The following is a 24,549-nucleotide window of genomic DNA, read 5'->3' on the forward strand; positions in this document are numbered from 1 at the left end:
TCTGGCATAAAATATAAATTTTAATAAAATAGATCATTACAGTACTTTGCCAGTATATGGTTACAGCAAGAAGTTACAACACTGACTTATAGATGTCTATGAAAGGTTGATTTCAACTTATATTTTTAATGGCTCATAATTACTGACTTTAATTACTACCAAAATATTAGGTCTCAAGAACTACTCTTTAAATCGTGTTCTACTAAAAACAAATGGTCAAAATTAATGTTCCTCTTTAAATCGTGTTCTACTAAAAACAAATGGTCAAAATTAATGTTCAACTTTAGTTAACAGCATTGTAACAAGGCTAATTCTTAGTTTTGTAAATGTTCTACGGGTATGTAAGATTTTAACGTATAGGGAAGATTAATATAGTATATAAAAAACTGTACTTTTTTTGCAACTCTTCCGTAAATCTAAAATTACCTCAAAAATAAGAGGCTAAAAAATAATAAAAGTTCAAATTCTTAGCACTTTTCTCCTTTATACTAGTAAACGTGCCAGGCAAGAAAAATGGTATTTTATGTTTCCCATGTTGAGTCAGCTGTCAGATTAGTTGACTGCTTTACTATAGTAATTACTATGAATGCTAAGAAAGATGAAGCATTTCTAGAGAAACAACTTAATAAAGTTAATATGCATTTTTTTGACAGATTATATATATATATATACACACACATATATATAAAAAGGTCAGTGTTTTGTAACTAACTCTTAGGTGAATAATATGCTTGCTTTAAATAGTTCACGGGCACATAACATATAAAGATACTGCTCAGGGGAAAAAGCCTCAAGAAGGAATCATCAAAAAAGGGTCTACTAGGGCTTCCCTGGTGGCGCAGTGGTTGAGAGTCCGCCTGCCGATGCAGGGGACATGGCTTCGTGCTCCTGTCCAGGAAGATCCCACATGCTGCGGAGCGACTGGGCCCGTGAGCCATGGCCGCTGAGCCTGCGCGTCCGGAGCCTGTGCTCCACAACGGGAGAGGCCACAACAGTGAGAGGCCCACGTACCCCCAAAAAAAAAAAAAAAAAAAAAAGGGTCTACTATCATTACCTCAAATCAAATCAATTATCAATCCTTCCCCTAAACAATACACAAGATTTCATGTCTCCAAATGAACCCACGTTCCAAAATTATGAAAGATAACTTTAAAATATTTAAATACAACCCCAAGTACTAGAAACATATACTCTGAGTCCAATCTTCACTGCAAAAATTTCTTGCCATGGTATTTTAGTGTCATGAAAAGCTGGCTGCCAATTTTTCTGTCTTTATACGTTAACGCAGCTAAACCGTTTAAGAATTATATAACTACATCTAATAGTTACCTGTTAAGGGTAGTAGACTGAGATATGCTATTAACTAAAATTGTACTTCTGCAAACTTTTCTGTATAAGAAGTCCATTAATACCAAGAAAAGAAAAACACTCAAGGAGCTTAAGAAAATAATCATTTTAATCTATATAAACATAATTCACACCCAAACGTATTAAGTTCTGCCAGAGTTTCGGCTTTCATAACACGTCTTAGTATCAGTTTTGTGAGCTCTGCACTGCCTCAAAAAGTAACTATCCTTTAAAGACTTCAATTAGCCTAAACAATCTAATTCTGTGATACCTATATTTAATCAAATACAATATATAATCAACATTGTATCACCTAGAATTGTCAAGCTGCTCATGAAAGCCTTAAAAAAAAAAACTCCAAAAGAATAAGCTATTTTGTTTATTTAACATGTAATAACTGTCATAAAGCAAAGCTTAAATATTTACTTTTCTGATACCCTGATGTATTTCCATAAGCCTTTTAGTCAACAACTTTACAGACACTTTTCCATCAGGGAGGCCAGATCTTTGTAACTAATAAAAGATTCTAAGAGAGTGTAGGCTATAAATTAGGTACAATTCAGTCATAACACCATACAAAGACCTTATAAATAGTCAGGAAAAAGATGTTTAACATTATTGCTTAGTCTGATAAAATGGTGACTTCTAACCAAATTGATACCTTTATACTCTATTTATAATGTTTCCTATACTCTTAAATCATACTGCTTAGCCAGTTATATAGGTACTGATGCAATTTTTAATCCAATTAGTTGTAAATGAATTGAAATTTGTTAATCAATGCATATATTCCCCGTTACTACTTACTACACTACCTCAAGTTAATCCCCCCACAAAACGTTAATTGCTGAGTGGAAAAAGCAATGCAGAGCTTCATCTCTTCCTTAAAGATTTTCAAGTATCATAGGAACACAAACTCATGAATAAACTAATTAAAAATTTGACATTCCATCTTGCTTTACTAATTACAGGATAAAAGAAAGAAATGTAAAAACAAATGTTTCTTTACATTTCTCTGATTAACATAATATACTATGAAATGCTGTAACTGCTGTGAGCTATTTTCTAGCTGCTTCAAGTATAAGACACAACTACAGTTCTATTAGTGAGGAGAAATGAATAATCAGTCTTAGGTAACTCAAAAGGGATACGGGAGGCACAAAAAGATAAACTGACTTTGGCTTGGACCTACTGTAGACCCTGAAATGCCAGATTCATCAACAACAACAACAACAAGAAAACAAGAGTACAGCAGCAAGCCACCACTTCACCACATATTAAGAATTCTGAAATAGTCAATAACTTTCTTTTCCTTCTCAACTCATTCTGTTGTATCTTCTTTTTGCTTTTCCTGGTTTTTGGCTGCAGGCAGTTCAAGGCTTGCCCATTGCATAGGTTCAGCTTTTCTCATGGTAATTTCAATCTTTGTTGCAGTCATAGTTACATAACTTCGCTTTACATCAATCACCTGCAACATATCAAAGAGAATTACAGTACACCTGGCTGCTTTTATTAGTTTTAGAAGCAAGTAGGTTGAAACGATAAACAAGATTTCATGTCTATGCCTATGAGTATTGCTAACAGTCAAAATTCCAAGCTTCTAAGGCCATTTCTATCCCTAAACTTTTTGGTAAGAAATAATGGTAAGTTATATAGCTACTTTGCATCAATGCTTACTAAAGTACTGTCTTTTATTATTTACAATGGTATTTTAAAAATTCTGCTGGAATCATAATACTTACACCCCATAATTTCACATTTTGATGAAATTCCTTCTCTCCTTCAAATACAATGTGCACATTTAACTGAAAAAGAAAAAGTTGATTAATTGATGAAAACCAAAGTATAGATTTATGATATAAAACACTGATAATAAAAATAAGAAGATACTGATAAAAATCATTTAAGCTATTTTAAGGAATTACCAATATTGTACTTTTTTTATTTGGAAAAACCATTAACCATTTTTAAACCATTAAAAAACCAATATTGTACTTTTTTTATTTGAAAAAACCATTAATTACCAATATTGTACTTTTTTAATTTGAAAAAAAACCAAGAAAAATTAACTTGGAGTTTCATATTGAGAATTAAGTTCCATTATTATTTGATATTCTAAGCTACTACAGTATCTCCATGCTTCAGAAATAACTACTATGCAGAAACTTTCACTTAAAATAGTTTCTGTGGGGCTTCCCTGGTGGCGCAGTGGTTGAAGGTCTGCCTGCCGATGCAGGGGACACGGGTTCGTGCCCCGGTCTGGGAGCCCCACAGAAACTGGATCCGTGAGCCATGGCTGCTGAGCCTGTGTGTCTGGAGCCTGTGCTCCGCAACGGGAGAGGCCACAACAGTGAGAGGCCCGCGTACCACAAAAAAAAACAAACAAAAAAACAAACAAAAAAAACTTCCTGTGAAAGTAATTTCAAACTAATTTTCAAATGGGGAAAATTAAAAGATCTTAAAAACAGCTCAAACAAGATCAATATTTTATAAGACATTAAGAATAATGTATAATTTTTACTCAAAGATATTTAGTGTACTTACCAATGTACTGTTTGCTACTACTTGACTAAGTTCCGGAAGTGAATTTTTAGCATATACTGAAATGGTGACTTCACCCCCTGTCTGATGCCAGTCATGTCTACAAGGAACAACCTTTTTCCCCTGTAATGTAAGAGAAACTTCATGAATTTACAAAGTGCCACATAATTAACCTCTTAAAAAGAGTAATTTGACCCATCTAAATTGAGAACAAAAATACCACACAAAACTGAGCCCTTAATGCTTTTAAGCACAAACAGCTTCTAAAGCTCCCATCAAGAAGTTAAACCAATAAAATAAAATACAAAGAATCTTATAGTTTTATGATTTGAGAACACACTTTTGAAGACTGAAGTGAAAAACACATTTGCTTAGCAGGATAAACCAGACAACATCTTAACCTCATGCATAAGAACTTTCCACTTATTTTCTACAAATTGAAATTTGGAAAAAAATAATTGATTAGTTATAACTATCTGTTGTTGTTATTGAATACTTTCCTCTCATAATATGCAAAAAAGGGTGAGAAATTGTGGAAGTAATCTTGTGATTACTATTATGAAAATATTATTACCTATGAGTGATACACTGCTATAACAATAACTATCTGAAAGACAAATTGTGATGTGTTCTATAACTGAGGGTAATTTAATGCAGGAAACTGCAAGACACTACTGTTTTAAAAAGTAATATTTATATTTTCGTACAATTATACTAACTGAATTTAAAATTACTTATATGACTTACATTTTTTTGCCCTTAGCCACCTGGCATAGACACTCAATACTTGATAACTACATGCATTAAAAAATAACAAAAAATGTGTTTCATCAAGGGTCATACTATGAAAACTTTTGTGCATAAAACAACATTTTATTTTTTCAAAGCAAAACTTTCAAACTTTTGAACCTTGGAGAAAATACAGGGAGATTTCACTTTTTACTAATAAAACATTCCTAGAAGTTTTGTGGTAGGTAAATTATTATAACTTAATGGATACATTTATAATACATAAACCCATGTGTTATTAAAAAGCAGAAACTATAAAATATACAAATGTAGACTAAATGAATTCCTAAAGTAATTTGAACATAAAGACACACATACTGAAAAGGTTCATTGTCTTGAGGTTATTAGTGCCAATACAGCACATAAAACTAATTTAAGATACATTAATAATAGCTAACAAATGTTTATTTAGCAAATAATTGCTTGCCTTCTTACAATTTAATGGGATTTGGGGGGATTATTTACACAGACACAAGTCTTTTAAAAATGCTGTCAGGGAAGTAGGTACTGATGCTTTCTCTTTTCTTTTGATAATTTCCTGGTAGCAAGCAGAGGCTTTCAAAACAAACCCAATGAAACAAGTGCACAATCCTTCTCTTCGGCCACTAAGAGTATTTGTACATCTGTACATGGTTGAATGATGTTAAGTGGCCAAAAGAGAATCAGAAGTCTAAATGATTAATAACATCAAATGACCAGAAAAGTGATTTTTAAAAAACAAAAACTGGGAACAAGGTATGGAATTACAGAAAAATATGCTTCAATTTAGACTAGCTTGACTATTTCACAAAAACCTACATATTTGCATCAACATACATAATGGCTATTTTGATCAAAGAGCAGTGCTTTGAGAGAGCTTGACTCAGACTAACTTCAGTTTTTAGGCTCATCAAACTTTACTGTGTGACGGAGAGAAAAACTTGCTTTTTTAAATCTAAAGACAGAATAATCTCAAATCTCTTCAAAATGACTCAGATAAATACACTCCAATAAGTTATTTTTAAAATGCTACTTACAGCATCCTTTTTAGTCCACGTGTGTTTCCCTGTTGTACAGCCCTCTTGGGCTAAGAATGTATTAAAATCAGAAGTTTTTCTCCTACAACAGCTCCAGTATTTCATCCTGTAAATTATTATAGAAAAATTTCAGCAATAAAATCTCACAATCAAGTTCAGGAGTGTTAAGTGATAAGTGACTTAACCAAAAAAGAAGGAAGTGTGTAACTTTAGTATCTTACAAGTGTCTAAATTACTAAACAATTAAAACTGCCAGAAGACTATGAGAACCTACTGTGTAGCACAGGGAACTCTACTCAATGCTCTGTGGTGACCTGAACGGGAAGGAAATCCAAAAAAGAGGGGATATATGTATATGTACAGCTGATTCACTTTGCTGTACAGTAGAAACTGGCACATTATAAAGCAACTATACAATAAAAATTAAAAAACGAAAAACAAACAAAAAAACCCAACACCCCCGCCCCCACCCAAAAAAACCTTAAAAAACTACCAGAAGACTAAAGTTAAAACCAGAATGCCATTTAGTATAGCAGTTTTGGAGTTCCTGAGTGAAGATGCTTAAAACCATCACAAAATCCAAAATCAGCTTTTCATTGATAGTTTACACTCCAGTTTCCTCATGAAGCTACCATGAAGTGGTATGACCGAAGATTGAAAACATTCGTATTTTAATAAACCAGCAAAGTGAGAACATACAAACAAACTAAAAATAACTGTTTACACAACCTGTGATGGTCAAGCCCAAAGTAGGTAAAACCCACTATTATTTACTTGAGAAAAATCTAACACTGGAAGACAAAAATTACAGTAAAACTTTGGGTTTGAGTCCTGAAGAATATGGTAACAGAGTGGAAGATTTCAATACAGTACTGCGTTTCTATAAACTACAGCGTAATATATTGAGAGGCTCTCAACTAAGAGCTGTGGAAAAGTATGGGTTTTCTCAGATGCCACAATGTTGATGTCTTAGTGTCCCAGGGCCCAAAATTCCAAATGTCCTACAATGCACAGCACAGTCTTTCAAAGAAAAAAAAAAAAACAACAACAAACACCTGTTTAGCTCAAACAGAAAGAGTATCACACTGTAATTGAAGGGAATACGGAAAAAACATGAGGTTTGAATCACAATGGCCACTTCTCTGTAATCTTGTTTCAGTTTTCCCATGTGTAAAAAGAAGACAAAACCCACATTTCTAGGTTACTGTAAAAATTATATGACAATGTAAGTAAAATACCTAATATTGCTGCATGGCATTTAATGTTTGAAGGCATATTAACATTTCTAACATCTACCATAAAGTTTTAATTAGTCTGCTATAAGTTACCCTTCATGGAAAATAGGTACTCCAGAATGATACACACAGACTTCTTCTAGACTCTGTGGACCCTGATATGTCTAAAAGAGAAAAAGAGATGAAAAAATTAGTTTCACATCTCAATGTTACATTTCACATATATTTGCAAGTACTGGTGACCTCTATGAACTATGAAAATGCCCAAGAGATAACAATTACCTAGAACATTCATAAATTCACCTCAGGCCATTCCAATAAGGAATGAAAAATGATTCCTTTTTGGATATGCTTAAGTTTCAGTTCCCTGTGAAAAAGGCAAATATAAAAGTAGGCAAAAGGATGTATTCAGATACTTTCAGACTTTTGCATATGAGGACACACCCAAATACATTCAGGTATGTTCTATAAATTTACAGAACAATATTGAAACCAAGAGATTAGTACTCTCATCAGAAATAGTTATAGGATGATTTATGTGCATAGTAAACTCTGTGTGAACATTATGAATTAAAATGGAAAATCTAATAAGCAATTCTGGAAGTCCCAGATGATGATTTCTTTTTCCTGCGAAGCGTAAAATGAGCTGCAGACCTATATATATATCCAGGGTTTGTCTGGAAGATCCGGGCCCCATTGCTGCTGTAGATGAAGGCTCTACAGATGAATTCACAAAAAGTTATGTTAATAAAACATAGATGCAGCCAGTAGTATATTTTCTGTCTATTTTGGTATTTACAGCAACCATTCTACAGTTACAGAAAGTAAAATTCTGTACATTTACTTTTTGTAAATTCAAATTACGGGGTGTGTGTACCTCCTGAAGATATTCCATAGGCACACAAAACTCAATATGTTAGATTCTGAACTTACATCACTACTGCCCCCCAAACCTCCTACTCTTCTTCCCATCTTATTTGATGGCACCATATCCACTCAGTCTCTCAAAGCAAAATTTCTGTAAGTCCTCTTCAGTTTCTCTTTACCCTCTACCCACATGTAGTCTATCACAAAATCCCGTCAATATGACTTAAAAATATGTATCAGTTTAATTTGCTAAACTTCCTCATGATCACTAGCAGATTTTAGGCAATGAAACTATGCTAAAAGATTCTAATTAATTTCTCTGCCTTCAATTTCTGGACTATACTACCTAATTAAAACATGTATCACTCTCTTGTTTAAAGTCCTTTAATTACATCTACCTCACACCATATATAATAATCAGTTCCAGGTCATTTGCACATTTAAATGTGCCACTGTATATGAGAAAATACTCATGGCCCTAAAATAAACAGATATCTTAAATAGGACACAGAAAGCCCCAGTCTTAAAGGAAAAGATGAACAAGATGAATTTCATTAAAATTGAAGAGACTGTTTATCAAAAGCCATTATTAAGACAGTGGAAAGGTATATAGCCTCTAGGACAAAGGACTTGTAGCCAAAACATATAAAGAATTCCTAAAATCATTAAGAAAATGTCAATTTAATAAAAAAACAGATAAAAAAGATTTTGGACATGTCACAAAACAGAATATCCAAATGGCCATAAACATACAAAAAGGTAGTCAACATCGTTATCAAGAAAGTGCAAATTAAAACCACAATGGGGGGGCTTCCCTGGTGGCGCAGTGGTTGAGAGTCCGCCTGCTGATGCAGGGGACACGGGTTCGTGCCCCGGTCCGGGAAGATCCCACATGCCGTGGAGCGGCTGGGCCTGTGAGCCATGGCCACTGGGCCTGTGCGTCCGGAGCCTGTGCTCCGCAATGGGAGAGGCTGCAACAGTGAGAGGCCCGCATACCGCAAAAAAAAAAAAAAAGCCACAATGGGAACATTCCACATCCACCAGAATGGCTAAAATATAAAACTGATATTACAAAGTGTTACCAAGATGTAGGACAAAAGGAACCAGCCTAATATGTTGCCGGTAAGAGTGTAAATACAACCACTTTGTAAAACTATGTGGGAGTATGTTAACGCTAAACATACATACACACACAAACACACACATGCACACACACACACACACTCTATGAACCAGCAACACCATTTCTACACCATTTCTAGTCATATACTTAAAAGAAATGTGTACATGTATCCTAAAAGTCATGCACAAAAATGTTCACAGTAACATTAATCAAAAAACTTTATAGGACAGTAGAAAGGATAAATTGATTGGTACATTCAAACAATGGCATGTTTTAAGCAATGAACATGAACAAATTAGAGCTACATGAAACCAAGATAACCAACATTTTATTAAGCAAAGGAGGACAGACACGAGTACCTGTTCCATGATTCTATTTACAGTAAGTTCAGAAGTAGGCAAAATTAATCTATGTTGATAGAAAAAAGTGGTTCCCTTTGGAGAGGAAATAATGAATGAGAGGAAGCAGGAGGGCTCTGCTTTGTGAAAATCCCTTATGCTTACATAGAATTAACATATTTATATATATTTAATGTTATATTTCAATGGAAAGACTTTAAAAAAATGTCTTCAATGGCCAGCATGACCTAAAGTAAGGTTTTGAGCAGTATAAAAGCCTTTCAGGATCTAGACCCTACTTATCTCTTTTAAACTCAACTTTACATCAGCAAATTTTGTACCATTGTTATGGACTATTTTTTGTTTTCTTTAATATTACTGCTATCACCTCTGCCTGGGATATCCTTTCCCTTTTTGTCCATTTATAGAACTGCCATTCACTTCTCAAAGTTCACCTGGGATACCTTTGCTCTGATCTTCCTCCATTACCCTACCACTTGCACGATATCTCCCTCACCCCAAGAATTAATCATTCTCTTTTATCTACTACTTCTACCTTATACACATGTGAATGCATTCATATTTCCATCTCTAAATGAGCAAGGTCATGTCAAATTTAACATGAAGGAAGACTGCAAACCTGCCCCCAACCCTAACTCCATTTTCTCCTTCTCAGTTAATGGTACACAAATCACCTATATCAGGGGTCCCAAAACCCCAGGACTCGGACCGGTAGCAACCCGCGGCCTGTTAGGAACTGGGCCGCACAGCAGGAAGTGAGCGGCAGACAAGCGAGCGAAGCTTCACGTGCCGCTCCCCATCACTCATGTTACTGCTTGAACCGTCCCCCCTGCCTCCACTCCGGTCCGTGGAAAAATTGTCTTCCACGAAACCAGTCCCGGGTGCCAAAAAGGTTGGGAACCGCTGACCTAAATGCTTCACTTCCAGTTTATTAGCAAGTCCTGCTAATACTTCCAAATATCATCCATTCCACATGTGTTTGTCATGTGCCAGGCATTGTTCTAAGCACTCAAGACACAGCAAAGAGAAAACAAATAACATTCTTTCCTTTTAACCTTAGTTCAAAAGGGGAAGGGAAGGGAAAGTTAGATGGGATAGAGCATAAGCAAAATAAATATGTAAAACAAGTAGTGTGTAATAAGGTGGTAAGTGCTGTGGAGAAAAAAGGAGAGTATGGAATGTTGGAGGGTGTGTAATATTATATAGAGTAGGCAGAAAGAAGCCTCACTGAGATGTCTGAATACATCCTACATTTAACCACTTCTCAAAAACATATCCTAATGCCTGGTCTCCAGAGTAGCACCCTAGCTGGTTTTCCTTCCCGATTCCACTTCTGCCCCATTAAATTTGCCACTTATCAGCCAAAGACATCTTTTTCAAAGGCCCTCCTTAAACAGACAATGGCTTCCTATTATACTTAGAATAAAGCCCAAACCCCTCACTGTAGCTTATAAGGACGGACCTCCATAATCTTGCCTGCCTCTCATACTCCCAACTTTCGCACTTATCAAGCCCCCACTGACCTTTCTCATAATTTCTCGAGTAGCCAAGCTCTAATGCCTCTACACATACTACTCCCACATCTACTCCAAGGTTTACATAACTCAACTGCTATATTATTCAGAATTCTGATTTAGTGTCACCATATCAGAAAGGACTTCCCTGACAAGTGCACTTAAATACTTTTACTCTGTCTCCTTGTCTGCTTAATTTTCTTCAAGTCTACCTAAATTCACAGCATTTAAAAACTTATTTGTTATCCTTCCCCCCAAATTAGAATATCAGCTCCATAAGAACAGAGATTTTTGCTTTATTTAATGCTATATTCCCAGCCCCTAAAACAATGTCTGGCACACAGTAAGTGCTCAGTAAATGCTGACTAAATTAGAACTATTTATTCCCATGATCTATTAGACACGGTGCTCCTTAGAGACAGTCTCTTATCCATGTTAATAGCCCTGCTCCACGGAATAGTACCCAACACATAAAAGGCACCCAAATGTTTGTCTAATTAAGTCAATTACTCTTTTCTCAAAATTAAAAATTTACTTCCATGACACAACACAAATTTTACAATATATACCTTTGAACACCCTCCATTTTTACATGAGGTTCCAATCTTAATTTCATCACTGTCTTCTTCTACAACAAAGAAAAAAACCAAAATAGAAACATTAAAATAGAACAGTTTACTATAGTGCTATTCTTAAAAAGTAAACTATTCCATAACACAAGTATTTAATAAAATAATCTAAATACAAAAAAAACTGATTTTTAAAATGATTTTAGATAACTAAGTTTTCTGTGTGACCTTTCATGTAATACACTTAAAAGCTAATAAGAAACCAATTATCATAAGTCTTGCCTATATCCCCAAACTGATATATGACATGACACATTTCTATTCTACAATGCAATACTATATACAATAACTTAACCTTATGTAAAAGAGAAATCATGAAAGGGTTATTTTTTTCCCCAGATACCAGTTGTAGGTCAGAGAATACTGAATACATTTTATATCACGCACAATGAAACGTTTACAAGTATCAAAAAATTTTAACTCACCGTTAAAAAGTAATGAATAGAAGAAAAAATTTTTAATTAACAGGTTCTCATTTTTATTAAAGGCAAAATGGAATAATCCACATATTCATTTTGTGGTTTTACCAGCATTCAGTAAACAAAAATCAAAAATAAGTTCTTCACTACAGTGTACTCCTTTTTTTTTTTTAAATTGGTGTATAATTGCTTTACAATATTGTGTTAGTTTCCATTGTACAATGAAGAGAACCAGCTGTATGTATACATATATCCCCTCCCTCTTGGACCTCCCTCCCGCCCCCCTCAATCCCACCCACCTAGGTCAACACAGAGCACCAAGCTGAGCTCCCTACACTATACAGCAGGTTCCCACTAGTTACCTGTTTTACACATGGCAGTGGACATATGTCAATCCCAACCTCCCAATTCATCCCCCACCTCCGTCTGAGTCTACATGTCCGTTCCCTACGTCTGCGTCTCTGTTCCCGCCTTGCAAATAGGTTCATCTGTACCATTTCTCTAGATTCCAAATATATGCGTTAATATACGATATTTGTTTTTCTCTTTCTGACTTACTTCACTCTGTATAACAGTCTCTAGGTACATCCACGTCTCTACAAATATACTACAATGTACAATGTACTACTTTTTCGTGTTTATATACAGAAAACTACACTGCTCCTGTCTCTTTTAGATAATTGGTTAATTGAACAGAAAAAATTATAAAATACAAAACAAAATCTTACCTTTCTTATTTTCTTCATTCCCCGATGACAGTTTAAGTTTATCAAGTGCTTGTTTTAGGGAGGCAGATATTTTTAATTCCAAATTTGTCATTGGTTCATCCGGGCTGGAGAATTTGGAAACTTTATTACCATTACTGATGTACCAAAATATTTCTTTGTACTAAAAATATACTTAAGACTCTACTTATGATACGCCAAATGCCTTGTCAATCAAGGTTTTCTCTTTAAAAAGTATTTTACAATAACTGCTATTAATACAGCTACATTTCTAAGTCTTAGCAGAAAAAGTTCTGATATTAAATATCAAATAATCATGCTATTGTCAACACATTAAATTATTAATCAGTAGGGCTAATGGGAAGGAAGTAAAGAGTAAGAATACAAATTTGTTAAGATGAGCAACTCCAAGGAAGGGACTGCGAAGTACCTTTACATTCCATGCCTAAGCAAAACACTGAGCATGTAATAGGCAATAAACAGGTACTAAGTGAATCCATATCCCTACTGGTGGAGATAGTTCACTTTATGTGGACACTAGTACATGCATCTATACATTCAGGTACAATTATATCACAAGGCAGTTTTAGTAGGGTTAAAAAAACAGTAACAATATCCCCTAACATTTCACAATGGTTTAGTGTTATATGTACAATCTGGTTAAGGCACTCAATAAGTATTAAGAATATTAATAAATGTAACAATAAAACTGAAAATCCTAGGTTATTCATTCTACATCCTTAATGAAAAACCTACTGATATAGGAGGCACTAACAAAGTACACAAAAACCTATATCCTCAGTCTCTACAATACTATCTAATGAATTTATGATAAAATATTTAATTTCTCTCACTTTCTCTTAAGTGAAATTAGCAGTAGTCCATAATTTAAAAAAAATTAACTCATCCTGTCAATTATAGTAGACTCCACTATAATATTTAATAATGAGCCATGCCAAAATTCTTGGTTTTTTCTGACATTTTTTTCCCACTGGCAAATCAGCCAGTAAGGCATTTGATAAAATTTCTCATGATATGAATAAGCAGGATATAGAATAAAATCATCCTAAGTAGTTTGGTTAAAAAAACAAAATAAACATCAGGAAGTCTCTTTGGGTTCTTATCTTGGTCGGGTATAATTCAAGATGCTATAAATTTATTTACATAAGATCAATAAAGAAAAAGCTGGGAAAATCATGAGTCTACAGTGTGAATAAAAATATCAACAAAGGCCATGTTTGAGGCCAAAAACCGTGTTTTTTTAAGTCCTGTATTTTGGTTCTAAAACAATTCAATACTCAAGTGCAATATGAAGAAGACCTGGTGTAACAGTGGTACCCAACATGCATGTGTGGAATTGTAAAATAGAGTCTAGTGGATCAGGAGGTGAGTATGAAGTACCTGTGTAATTCTACTGCAAAATGACAAAAAGCTATTTTAAAAGTACTTTAGGGCTTCCCTGGTGGCGCAGTGGTTGAGAGTCCGCCTGCCGATGCAGGGGACACGGGTTCGTGCCCCGGTCCGGGAGGATCCCACATGCCGCGGAGCGGCTGGGCCTGTGAGCCATGGCCGCTGGGCCTGTGCGTCCGGAGCCTGTGCTCCGCAACGGGAGAGGCCACAACAGTGAGAGGCCCACATACCGCAAAAAAAAAAAAAAAAAAAAAAAAAAAAAAAAAAGTACTTTAACAAATATGCCATGTAAATTGAATACATTAAAAATTGATCACTAATGAGATTAACAGTTTTTAGGCAAACAAAAGATGAGTGACTAGGCTTGTTCTAAGTGGCAAAATATGGACAAATGAAAGAAACAGAATTTGACTCAATACAAGGAAAAGTTAAATACTGAGTTAGTAACATTAAAATGAACTGCTTTAAAATAGAAGTAAATTCTTCTTCAATAGAATTATTAGAAAGGAAATTAAATATTTTTCTATCAAGAATGTTCTAGAAGTTATTTAAGAAACAGTGGTAGATTGGAAAGGAAAGCCTCTAAGTTCTTTTTCAACTCAAACTGATTCCCTGACAAGGCCGATTCTTTTACAGAATTCCACTATGCCACCGTGAAAAAGATACACACCAAGGCACAAGAAAGATGTGTGGCTCCACTGCCCTTAGCATAACTGAGTACACAGTGAACAAATCTGTACTGCAGTTCTACTGTGTATATGCCCTCAAGGGAATAGAAATGAAAGGTATTAGCTAAGAGAAAACCAAATGGTTCAAAAGTGGGTGAACTACACAGTAGCTGCAAATGATATTACGCAAAATCAGAAGAGGAAATACCAGGAACAAATGCTATTATTCAAGTGTGACAAAAATATACAACTGTATAAAGTATACCTTGGCCTTTTTATTGCTTCTATTGGTTTAGGGGCTTGAATGATATGCTCCTGAAATTTGGGTTTCAATTCAGATAGTTCTTTCTTCTCAGTAGTCTTGACTTCAGGTTTGACTGGCGCGGGTGGCTTCTCACTATTATGTCTTCCTTTCGTACAGCCCTATTGGTGGAGGTATTCATTCACTGAGAGTTAGCCTATTATCTACTTCACATGCCATGACAGAAATACTATTTTTCAATTCTTTATTAATAAATTCAAGGGCATGTTTTCTCCACTTTTAACACACTGACTTATTTTAAGAAACTAAAAATAGAACTCTAAACTTTATATATTTGTAAATGAGTTCTTACATGCGAATAATGCATTAAAAACAGGCCTTTAGGGCTTCCCTGGTGGTGCAGTGGTTGAGAGTACGCCTGCAGATACAGGGGACACGGGTTCGTGCCCCAGTCCAGGAAGATCCCACATGCCATGGAGTGGCTGGGCCCGTGAGCCGTGGCCGCTGGGCCTGCGCGTCTGGAGCCTGTGCTCCGCAACGGGAGAGGCCACAGCAGTGAGAGGCCCGCGTATCGCAAAAAAAACAAAATAAAAACAAAAAAACAAAAAAAAACAGGCCTTTAAATTACACTTAATAAATATCTACTATACTTATTCTATTAAAGGTGCAACATAAACTTGTTTACAGAAAACAAATTTTGGAGATCTCACACAGAGAATTCTACAAATTATTTATACAAAAGGGCCCCAATTTGCGTCTCAGTTCTCCTACTACCTACCTATATGACCTTGAGCAAGTTAATTAATCTTTTTTTTGAAACCACAAGTTAAAACTTTATTTCTTTCTAAATCACAAAGAATAAGGCATAATCATTTTACAGAGAAATTAATAGTTTAAATGTTTTACTTCTATTAACAACAAGGGTAGTTGATTTCAACAGATCTCAAATTCCAAAAGAGTTCATATATAGAGAGAGACATACATGGCTCCAAAAACTTTATGACTATTATTTTTAAAATTATTTTTAATTATTTATTTTTTAATTGGAGTATAACTGCTTTACAATATTGTATTAGTTTATACTGTACAGCAAAGTGAGTCAGCTATACATATATATATATATATCCCCTTTTTTGGATTTCCTTCTCATTTAGGTCACCACAGAGCACTGAGTAGAGTTCCTTGTGTTATACAGTAGGTTCTCATTAGTTATCTATTTTATACATAGTATCAATAGTGTATATATGTCAATCCCAATCTCCCAATTCATCCCATCCCCCCTCTTTCCCCCTTGGTAGCCATTCGTTTGTTCTCTGTGTCTGTGTCTCTATTTCTGCTTTGTAAATAAAATCATCTATACCAATTTTTTAAAATTCCACATATATGCATTTACATATGATATTTGTTTTTCTTACTTCACTCTGTATGACAGTCTCTAGGTCTATCCATGTCTCTACAAATGACCCAATTTTGTTCCTTTTTATGGCTGGGTAATATTCCATTGTATATATGTGCCACATCTTCTTTATCCATTCCTCTGTTGACGGACATTTAGGCTGCTTCCATGTCCTGGCTATTGTAAATAGTGCTGCAAGGAACACTGGGGTACATGTGTCTTTTTGAATTATGGCTTTCTAAAGTCAGTTTCCTCATCAGTAAAATGGAGGCAATGGCATTCAGATATTTTTTGAGAGGATTAAATAAAACAGTATAATACTTCCCATATGTGGCAGGTGGTAAACATTCAATAAATGCTAGCTACCTTTTCTATATTCCATTGAGTTATACATACATTTTAACATCCTTGAAATCATAAGGTAAATTGTATGTCATTTAATTAACAACTTTAGATTTCTTTCTTAAGGGTACACAAAATAATAGTGCATCTCTATGGTATCTTAGATATGATAAAAATTTACTGTTCCTAACTGAAAATGCTTTAAATTGTTATGTTCCTTCTTTTTGATGGTCTTTTAAGACTATTAACATCAAACAACAAGAACCTACTGTATAGCACAGGGAACTATATTTAATATCTTGTAATAACCTATAATGGAAAAGAATCCATAAAAGAATAGGTATATATATAACTGAGTCACTCTGCTATACCTCTGAAACTAACACAACATTGTAAATCAACTATACTTCAATAAAATAAATAAATAAAAAGCTAGAGGAAAAATAATAAGCTGTAAGAAAAAATTCTAGCCTGTAATTTTGATGTATATAAAGGAATAAAGTACACTAAAAATAAAAAAAAGGCTACTATCAAAAATAAACCTAAACTGACAAGTGGTTAATTAATATCTTGAAACTTTAATCTCAAAAACAGATAAATTCCTTATTTTAAATGCCATAGAAGGGAGGTGAGTAAAAGAAAGGTACTATCTGTGAGTTAACAGGGACTAGTCAATAGATGTCCAAAATCAGACTCCTCAACTCTGGAGCTCCCCATAATATGTATTTTTTGGGAGATAATCTAGGGGAAAAGAAACCCATTAATACTTACTGCAATGCTTAAAAAATCAGAAAAATCAGTTGTTCTTCTCTTACAGCAAGACCAACCCTAAGAAACATATGAGGGAAAAAAAAATGAAAACTCTATTTGTATGAGAACCACAACCCACTAAAACACTCTATTTGGATTTATCTCCTTGAATCCCGAAGTAGCCTGTATACACATAATTTTATAGTTTTTAAGTGTTATAAATAATTCACCTAATCAAGTGAAATGATTATTTTGACTTAAAAGAATGAATTAACCAATATTAAAAGTGATTTGTGCTGTGACCCATCATGAAAGGAAGCACTTTGAAATATGGAAACAGAAATTGCTTCTGTTTTCAAGAACAGTACTTGATTTTTATAAGAAAAGCAATCTATAATTTCTAAAAACTATTTTAAAGGATCTAGGGAGTAAGTGAAGTGCTTTACTTTAAAAATCCATTAAGTTAGAGATAATAATTATAATAATTCAGTTTCTAAACAAACTCAGCATAGTTGTTCCTCAACAATAAGCATTCTATTTTCAGAAAAACATTAATTCATATAGTAGCTTAAGCACTGTTAGATCCTTCAAGGTTAAATGATCTTTTCAGCTAGAAGCATACAAATATAGAAACTGTAATGCCGTATGAGATTTCTGAACAAAGTATCAAGTAGCTAAACAATAAATGGCTTTAAGTTATCACCTATAATTCCAATGTAGTACAAAGAATAAGGAAATAAAAATGTAGCAGTCTCAAAGCTTGGGATGTCTCAAATTCGGACTAAGAGTCAGCTTTGCACATATCCATCTGGGCCTCACTGTTTTTCTCAATGTATGCGTGAAGAATTTGGTAGTGACTTTTTTCACAATATGCCCTTAAAGTTTTTAAAAAGAAAATGTTAAATATTCTACAATTCATATTTTCCTTTATTCTGAAATTTAATTTTCTTTTACTCTGAACTGAAATATAGATCAAAAATTACTAATTATTACAAAATTAAATATAAGGTTTAATTAATATAGATAATATTGTCACCAGTAAAGTTATTTTATATGAAAAAAGCTTTATTGTCTTAATTCTATATGAAGAATTAGGTATTCTGGGAATATTGGGATACATACATGACATAGATTGTTCCCAACTGCCGAGCTGAGATCTATGGAAGTCCTCAGTAAAATGTGAAAAGGTAAAGTATGTAAACATAAGGTTGCAAACTGTCTTTTTTTAAGGACTGCTCTTTTCCTTGAATATGCCTTTTCTAATTTAAATATTAAAATGTTTTTTTTTTCTGTTAACGCAATGTTTAAATTCTCACTTGGTTAAATAGAAAACTGACAACAGTAGACACCATACTGATTTATGTATTTTGCCTGAAATCTACCGGGCTGTGAAATTCAGTAGGCTTGGAAAGTAGGCTTGGAAAGTCTAAGTCTTCAAATGTTTATAGAAACAATAATAAACAGTAGAATCGGAGTAGAGAAACAAAAACACTTCAAAGTAAAATCAGTAAGTTTAATTAATCAGAGTAATTAACAGTTGGGTAGTAAAAAGAGGAGCAATGGACTAAATGACTAGAAAGTTAGTGATATCATTACTAGCAGCAGCAAACTTGAAAGGCAGGCTATTTTTGGAATAAGGGGTCACTTTAGAACTCATCTGTGCTTGCCAATGACACAGATAAATGAAAATAGGTTGTAGAAGTCACTGGCATAGAGGTGACAAGAATAAATTAAGGACAAGAATGAATGAGCTGAATGAGAGAAAACAGGAAGCCAAATCTGAGAAGTGAAGTATGCCCATGGTTAGGAGACAGGAGGAAAACATCATAGGAAAACAAAATACAACAAGAAAAACAAACACAGAATAAATGGCAATTTAGGAAAGATAAAATCCCCTCACCCCCAGCAAAAATAAGTATTCCCACAGAACCACAGTTTCCATCACCATAAAAGCTTGTAAAGAGGCTAAAAAGATGTAAGGAAGAGTCAGATCACAATTTGCCCTACTGAACGCTTGTTCTGTTTTTCTCAGTCAGAACTAACCATATTAACATAAACTTGCTATCTGCTTGTACATCATTGTTTATATGTGGCTAACAGTTAAAAACCAGAAGGGTCCAACTACTCCCTGAAAGGTAAAATTAGAAATTCAAAGGGCATTGATAATATATAAACACATAGGACTGTTTATGTTCCTAAGAATACCTAAAACCATGGCAGCCACACTGCAACAGTTTCTTTTGAGATATACGAGGGAACATTTACCACATAAATTTTAAAATATCAATAAATCCAACACAAAAAACCTGATCAAACAATATTCTATTATTTCTCTAAATCTACAGAACATCAAGGAAAACAGGTGGCATCTCTTTTCTGTATGGTATTACTCTAAACTTTCATATTTGTCCCAAGAGTGGCACTGTTAAGTATTTATAATAATGGTCCCTAAAATTCAGAGCTGCTCTTATTAAACAGCACCTGCCTGGTATATTGAAAGATTAAGAAGTGTTATGGCTTCTACAATTGCTTTCATTTCCCCTCAAAGTGAAGAAATGAGGGGCACTGAAAGTGAGAGTTGGGATATAAAAGTAACAATTTTATAACTGGAAAAGCCCTTAAGATCACCATCTACTGTCCTCTTTGCCTTTAGTGGAGCACTTGCTCAAAGCACCCCAAAATGGTCATTAAGAAAGCAGAGAGTCACAAGCTGAGGAAAAAAAAATGAGAAATTCAAGATTTAGTATTATACCTCTGAGTTTACTATACAAATGTGAAAAGACTGAAATGTATCAAGTTCCTACCTTTAATGCATCATGAAAGACTGGAACGCCTGGGTGGTATGTGCAAGCATCTGGTCAAAAACAAACAAACAAAAAAACACTTTATAATGAAGAAAAATCATCATTTCCTTCAGTGTTAACATATAATACATTTTCCACATGCAGGTAATACTTTTCTTTTCCTTAAAAATTCAGTAATGCTCGAATTTGATGCATGACACACAGTGCTTAATATAACATTGTATTAAAATAGTAAAGGTTAAAATTCTAATTTGAGTATGAAAGCTATAAATAAAAACACAAATAGTTCAAGTATAACAAATTATATTTTGTATTCCTCTAATCTTCGTTGTAAAAATTTTTAGTACCCGAACTTCAAGCTCCAAATTTTGACCATCATATTCGGTTTTTACAAAAATACTATCAAATTTAAATGTTCTTATGGGCATCGATCCATAAAGGTTGCCCAAGAGATTACCAAAAAAAGATATTTTGGAAGAACAGGTTCAAATTTTAAGAAACCGATACAATATCTAATTGCTAATTTAATTTTCCTACACAGGTGTCAATTCCTAGATATAAACCTCATTAAAAAGAAGTTTAAATTCTACAATCTATTTTCAGGCTTGTCAATGACTGTTAGTCTATTATTTCCCTACCCCTTCCCCATTACACCACCACGTTTTACTTAACTTTTATGAAAATGGACTTATTATAGTCACCAATATATAGAATTACATTAAAAAAAAACAAAACAACAGATAAGAGACACACTTATTCCCTAGCTAGATAGCACCATAAGCTCAGAAAAAGCAGGTCAGCTCCACACCTGTGCAATTTTCTTATAGGGCTACTTTGCTCAAACTTTCACGTCTGTTTAGCTCTCAACTGTCTACAACCTCTGATTCCTGGTGTCGCAAAATGATTAATTTCTGGTACTTTTCTCCCTATGGCTGTATTAAGTCAGTATGTTTTCTTTCCTTACTACCTAGAGACCATTCTAGCTAATGAAGAAAGAAAAGTGTCAGGTATTTTCATGGTACAGTAAGTAAGTCCAGTTTAGGAAGATGCTATTAATTAAGGGTAGTAGTGGAGCTGAGGGCTGAAAAAGGAGATTCAAAGTAAAAATGAATATGCAGAGGAATATGAAGTTGAGAGGGGAATCAAAGTAGAGAACAGGAAGAATATTTTCAAATATCAAATTTACATACAGTCAGAGGCATAAAACACATAATGTCTGACAGAGTAAGAGGCATGATCATAATAATGGACAGTTCTGGCAGAATGGCAGCAGGAGTGAGTCAGGTCTTAACCATACAACTAATATAAACAAAGTTTGAAAATCACTGCTAAATAACAAGCAGATGGACATTTTCCTCTTTAGTATTTCTTTTCTTTTAAAATCAGGTTTGCCAGTTTTGCCCAAAGTAATATTATGAGCAAGAAGCTACAACACAGTAGCGATTAAGAGCCAAGGGCTTTTAACATTGAGTCCGACACTGGCTCAAATTCTGACTCTGCCTCTTGCAGCTGTTTCAGTTTCCTCACACGTGTGGATTGAATAAAATACTGTTTGTGAAGAGGTGTTTCTTCCAGAATAGCTGTTTTTAACATATGCAAGTTACCATGTCTCTTTAAAACACTCATTTAACTTCTGTTTCAAATGAAAATGTCCTATCATCTTAGAAAGGAGTCTTCTTATTTTAGTCAATACACAAGGTCAAAACCTCTCCCATCCTATAAAACTTTCTCCTAATCAAGTCCACAGTTTGCTATTAGCTCTTGTCTTTACTCCCTAGCCCCATTTTCCATCAACCAATTCACTTGGAGTATTTATTCTAATTCTCTAATATAACCCCAATTTTGCTAAAGTGGATATACTTTCAGCAACCTTAATGGAACTCTCTGCTAAATTTAGTACGGCTGATGCTCAATGCTTGAGACTGTCTACTCCTCTGATTTTTCTGGCTTCCCCCATCTCTTTCCTGGGCACTGTACCATTTCACACATACAAAGCTGACTTCCAAAAAAAATTGGCTGTATCTCCCCTTAAAATTAGGCTAGTACATAACACCCTATAAATAAACATATTGTCCCATTCAACAAAGCATCAGTCTTCCCTTTAATATTAAAGTAAAATATGTACAGATACTAAAGCAATTTACTTTTTACGCAGGCTACCAACAGTAAAGGGCTTTGAAACCCCTCATTCCTCAATGTTTTCATCCACTTAAGCCTCACAATTTTCTACCTGAACTTCATATTAATATCATAAAAACGATTAAGCTTATCTTTTCCTCAGAATCCTACCAAAGATCTTATCATTTTAAATTACGTCCCCAATTCACCTGTGCACCAAAATAAACATTAAGACATCTCAAGAGGTGAAAAAGATTTTTTAAGCATCAATTTTAATCTCGTACACAATGAGGAACCACGTTGCTACCATGCTGAACTGTGCTTCTCTATTAAATGCGTATCACACTACACACTTCACAGAGTTGCTGTGAAGGTTAAATGAAATAACATAATAAAGTGACAGACCAATGTCTGGCATACAGAAAACATACAATAAATGCTAGTCGAATTGAGAAAGTGTTACAATGCCTACAATTTTCAAGGATTCAACTCACTTCTTTATCCCATTCACCTATCAAAATTCAAATCCACTGGTCAGGTTCTATTGTTCACCTAATCACTAACTTTCACCTTACATCCTTAACTCTACACCTGGGTGCTGTAGAGGACATTCAATCCCTGTATCCTATAGACCGCATGGTACTAAATGGAAAGGCCATTGCAAAAATACCCAACAAACATGGCTACAAAGTAAAGGATGAGGAATGTATGTCCCATTTGGGCGGATGTATCAAAACTTAACAGCGTAAAGATACAAAATAATTTTCTTAACCAAGAACGTTTTAAAGAGTAAGGTTAAAACAGTGAGTGGGTCGAATGAATAAATCGACAGCAGGCTTTCAGACAAATACACTTCTATACTAATAGAAAGAGGCCGAACTTAAACGCTAGGATAACCCGCCTGCCGCCCAACCCTCCAGGCAATGTCGGTCTGTCTCTGACACACGGACACAGCAAATCAACCGCAAAGCGAGCCCAGAGCACCTGGTTAACTTTTGATTCCTTTAAGAGACGCTGTGGGGTGGGGGTGGGGGGCGAGGATAAAGATGCTCTAAATTCCAGGCCAATTAGAGAGTGAGCGGACGACTTGGGCAAACACGTGCGCCCGAGGGGCAGTGGGTCCGTGGGTCCGGAAGCTGCAGAGGGAGGGGTTCAGACATCGTTGCCTAGGCGCCCCCAGAGCGGTCCCGCGCCCTTGGGCGGACAGGCAGGAGGGGCGGCCGGGGTGGGGGGGCAGCGCGGTGCCGGCTTGCGCGGAGACTCGGGATGCCCTCCGGCCCCAGGGCGTCCCCGGGAGGAGTTGGAAGGGAGGGAGGGCCGGCGGCGCGCTTCTCTTACCATCGGAATTGGTCTCGGGATCGAAGCGCTGGCCGCAGCCTCGGTTGTAGCACAGCAAGGCCATTTTCTCTTCCCACCGCTCCGCGTCAGGGCCAAACGCCCGGAACCGCCAGACACTGCCTTTACAACTCCCCTGTCGCAACCACCGGTCTGCGGACTGGGGCGGCTGCCGGTTTCCGGAAACGGCCAGTTCCGCTTCAGGAACCTTCGCGAATTTTCCGGTCGCGCAGGCGCACAGGCGATGGGAAGAGGCGGAGGAAGCGCGGGCGGCCGGCCGCAGGCGGGGGCTCCTCTAGGTGGGACTACGAAGGGTAGGGGCTCGGGGTCGGAGATGCAGCCAGGATATTTGCCGGAGAGAAACCTTAAAGGCTGGAAATGTAGGCATCCGGGGCACTGATGCGCTCTCTCCGGATCTCCTCACTCATTGGCTGCGGGTATCTCGCACAGCGAACGGACCGCCCCACCCTCTCGGCCCCCGTAGCCCGTCATCCTGCTTCCTTTCGAGACTGTAATTACCCCTAAAAGCCTGGTCGATATGTTTGTTTGCTCCTTAGCTGCCTGAGAGTGAGTGTAGAGTCGTACAGTATTTCCGAATCCTCCTCCTGGAACGTGGTTGCTTAATAAGTGATGAGGAGGATGGTGGACTAATCTCCCTCTGTGTCTCCACGGGCCTGATCTCAGAAGCATTGAAGAAGTGTAGGCATCGGGAGCAGTTTTGATAACGAAATAATTGAGGTCAAATCACATTGAAAATACAAAGCACTTGAAAATTAGATATCAAGGAGAAATGTTGCTCAATTACAGCGCTAAAATGGTCACTATTGCTCTAAGACGCTGGGGTAATTGTTATTGTTTCGTGTTAGCTTCCATTTAATCAGTTTGCGATGCTGAATTCTC

General features: G+C 35.7%; 1 protein-coding gene across 1 annotated transcript; it reads right to left on the minus strand.

Annotated features, from left to right (window-relative positions):
• On the minus strand, window positions 1–24,130 carry CHORDC1 (cysteine and histidine rich domain containing 1). The gene is given in 12 exon segments (XM_081239511.1): window positions 1–2,682; window positions 2,684–2,815; window positions 3,090–3,152; window positions 3,892–4,011; window positions 5,694–5,799; window positions 7,022–7,092; window positions 11,361–11,419; window positions 12,568–12,671; window positions 14,908–15,065; window positions 17,414–17,470; window positions 20,197–20,246; window positions 23,653–24,130. Coding segments are annotated over 12 exon segments (1,131 nt in total). The 5' UTR covers window positions 23,717–24,130; the 3' UTR covers window positions 1–2,535.
• Window positions 24,131–24,549: the final 419 nt, after the last annotated feature.

Source organism: Mesoplodon bidens (genome assembly GCF_964165515.1).
Source record: "Mesoplodon bidens genome assembly, chromosome: 7".
NCBI classification, from domain to species: Eukaryota; Metazoa; Chordata; class Mammalia; order Artiodactyla; family Ziphiidae; genus Mesoplodon; species Mesoplodon bidens.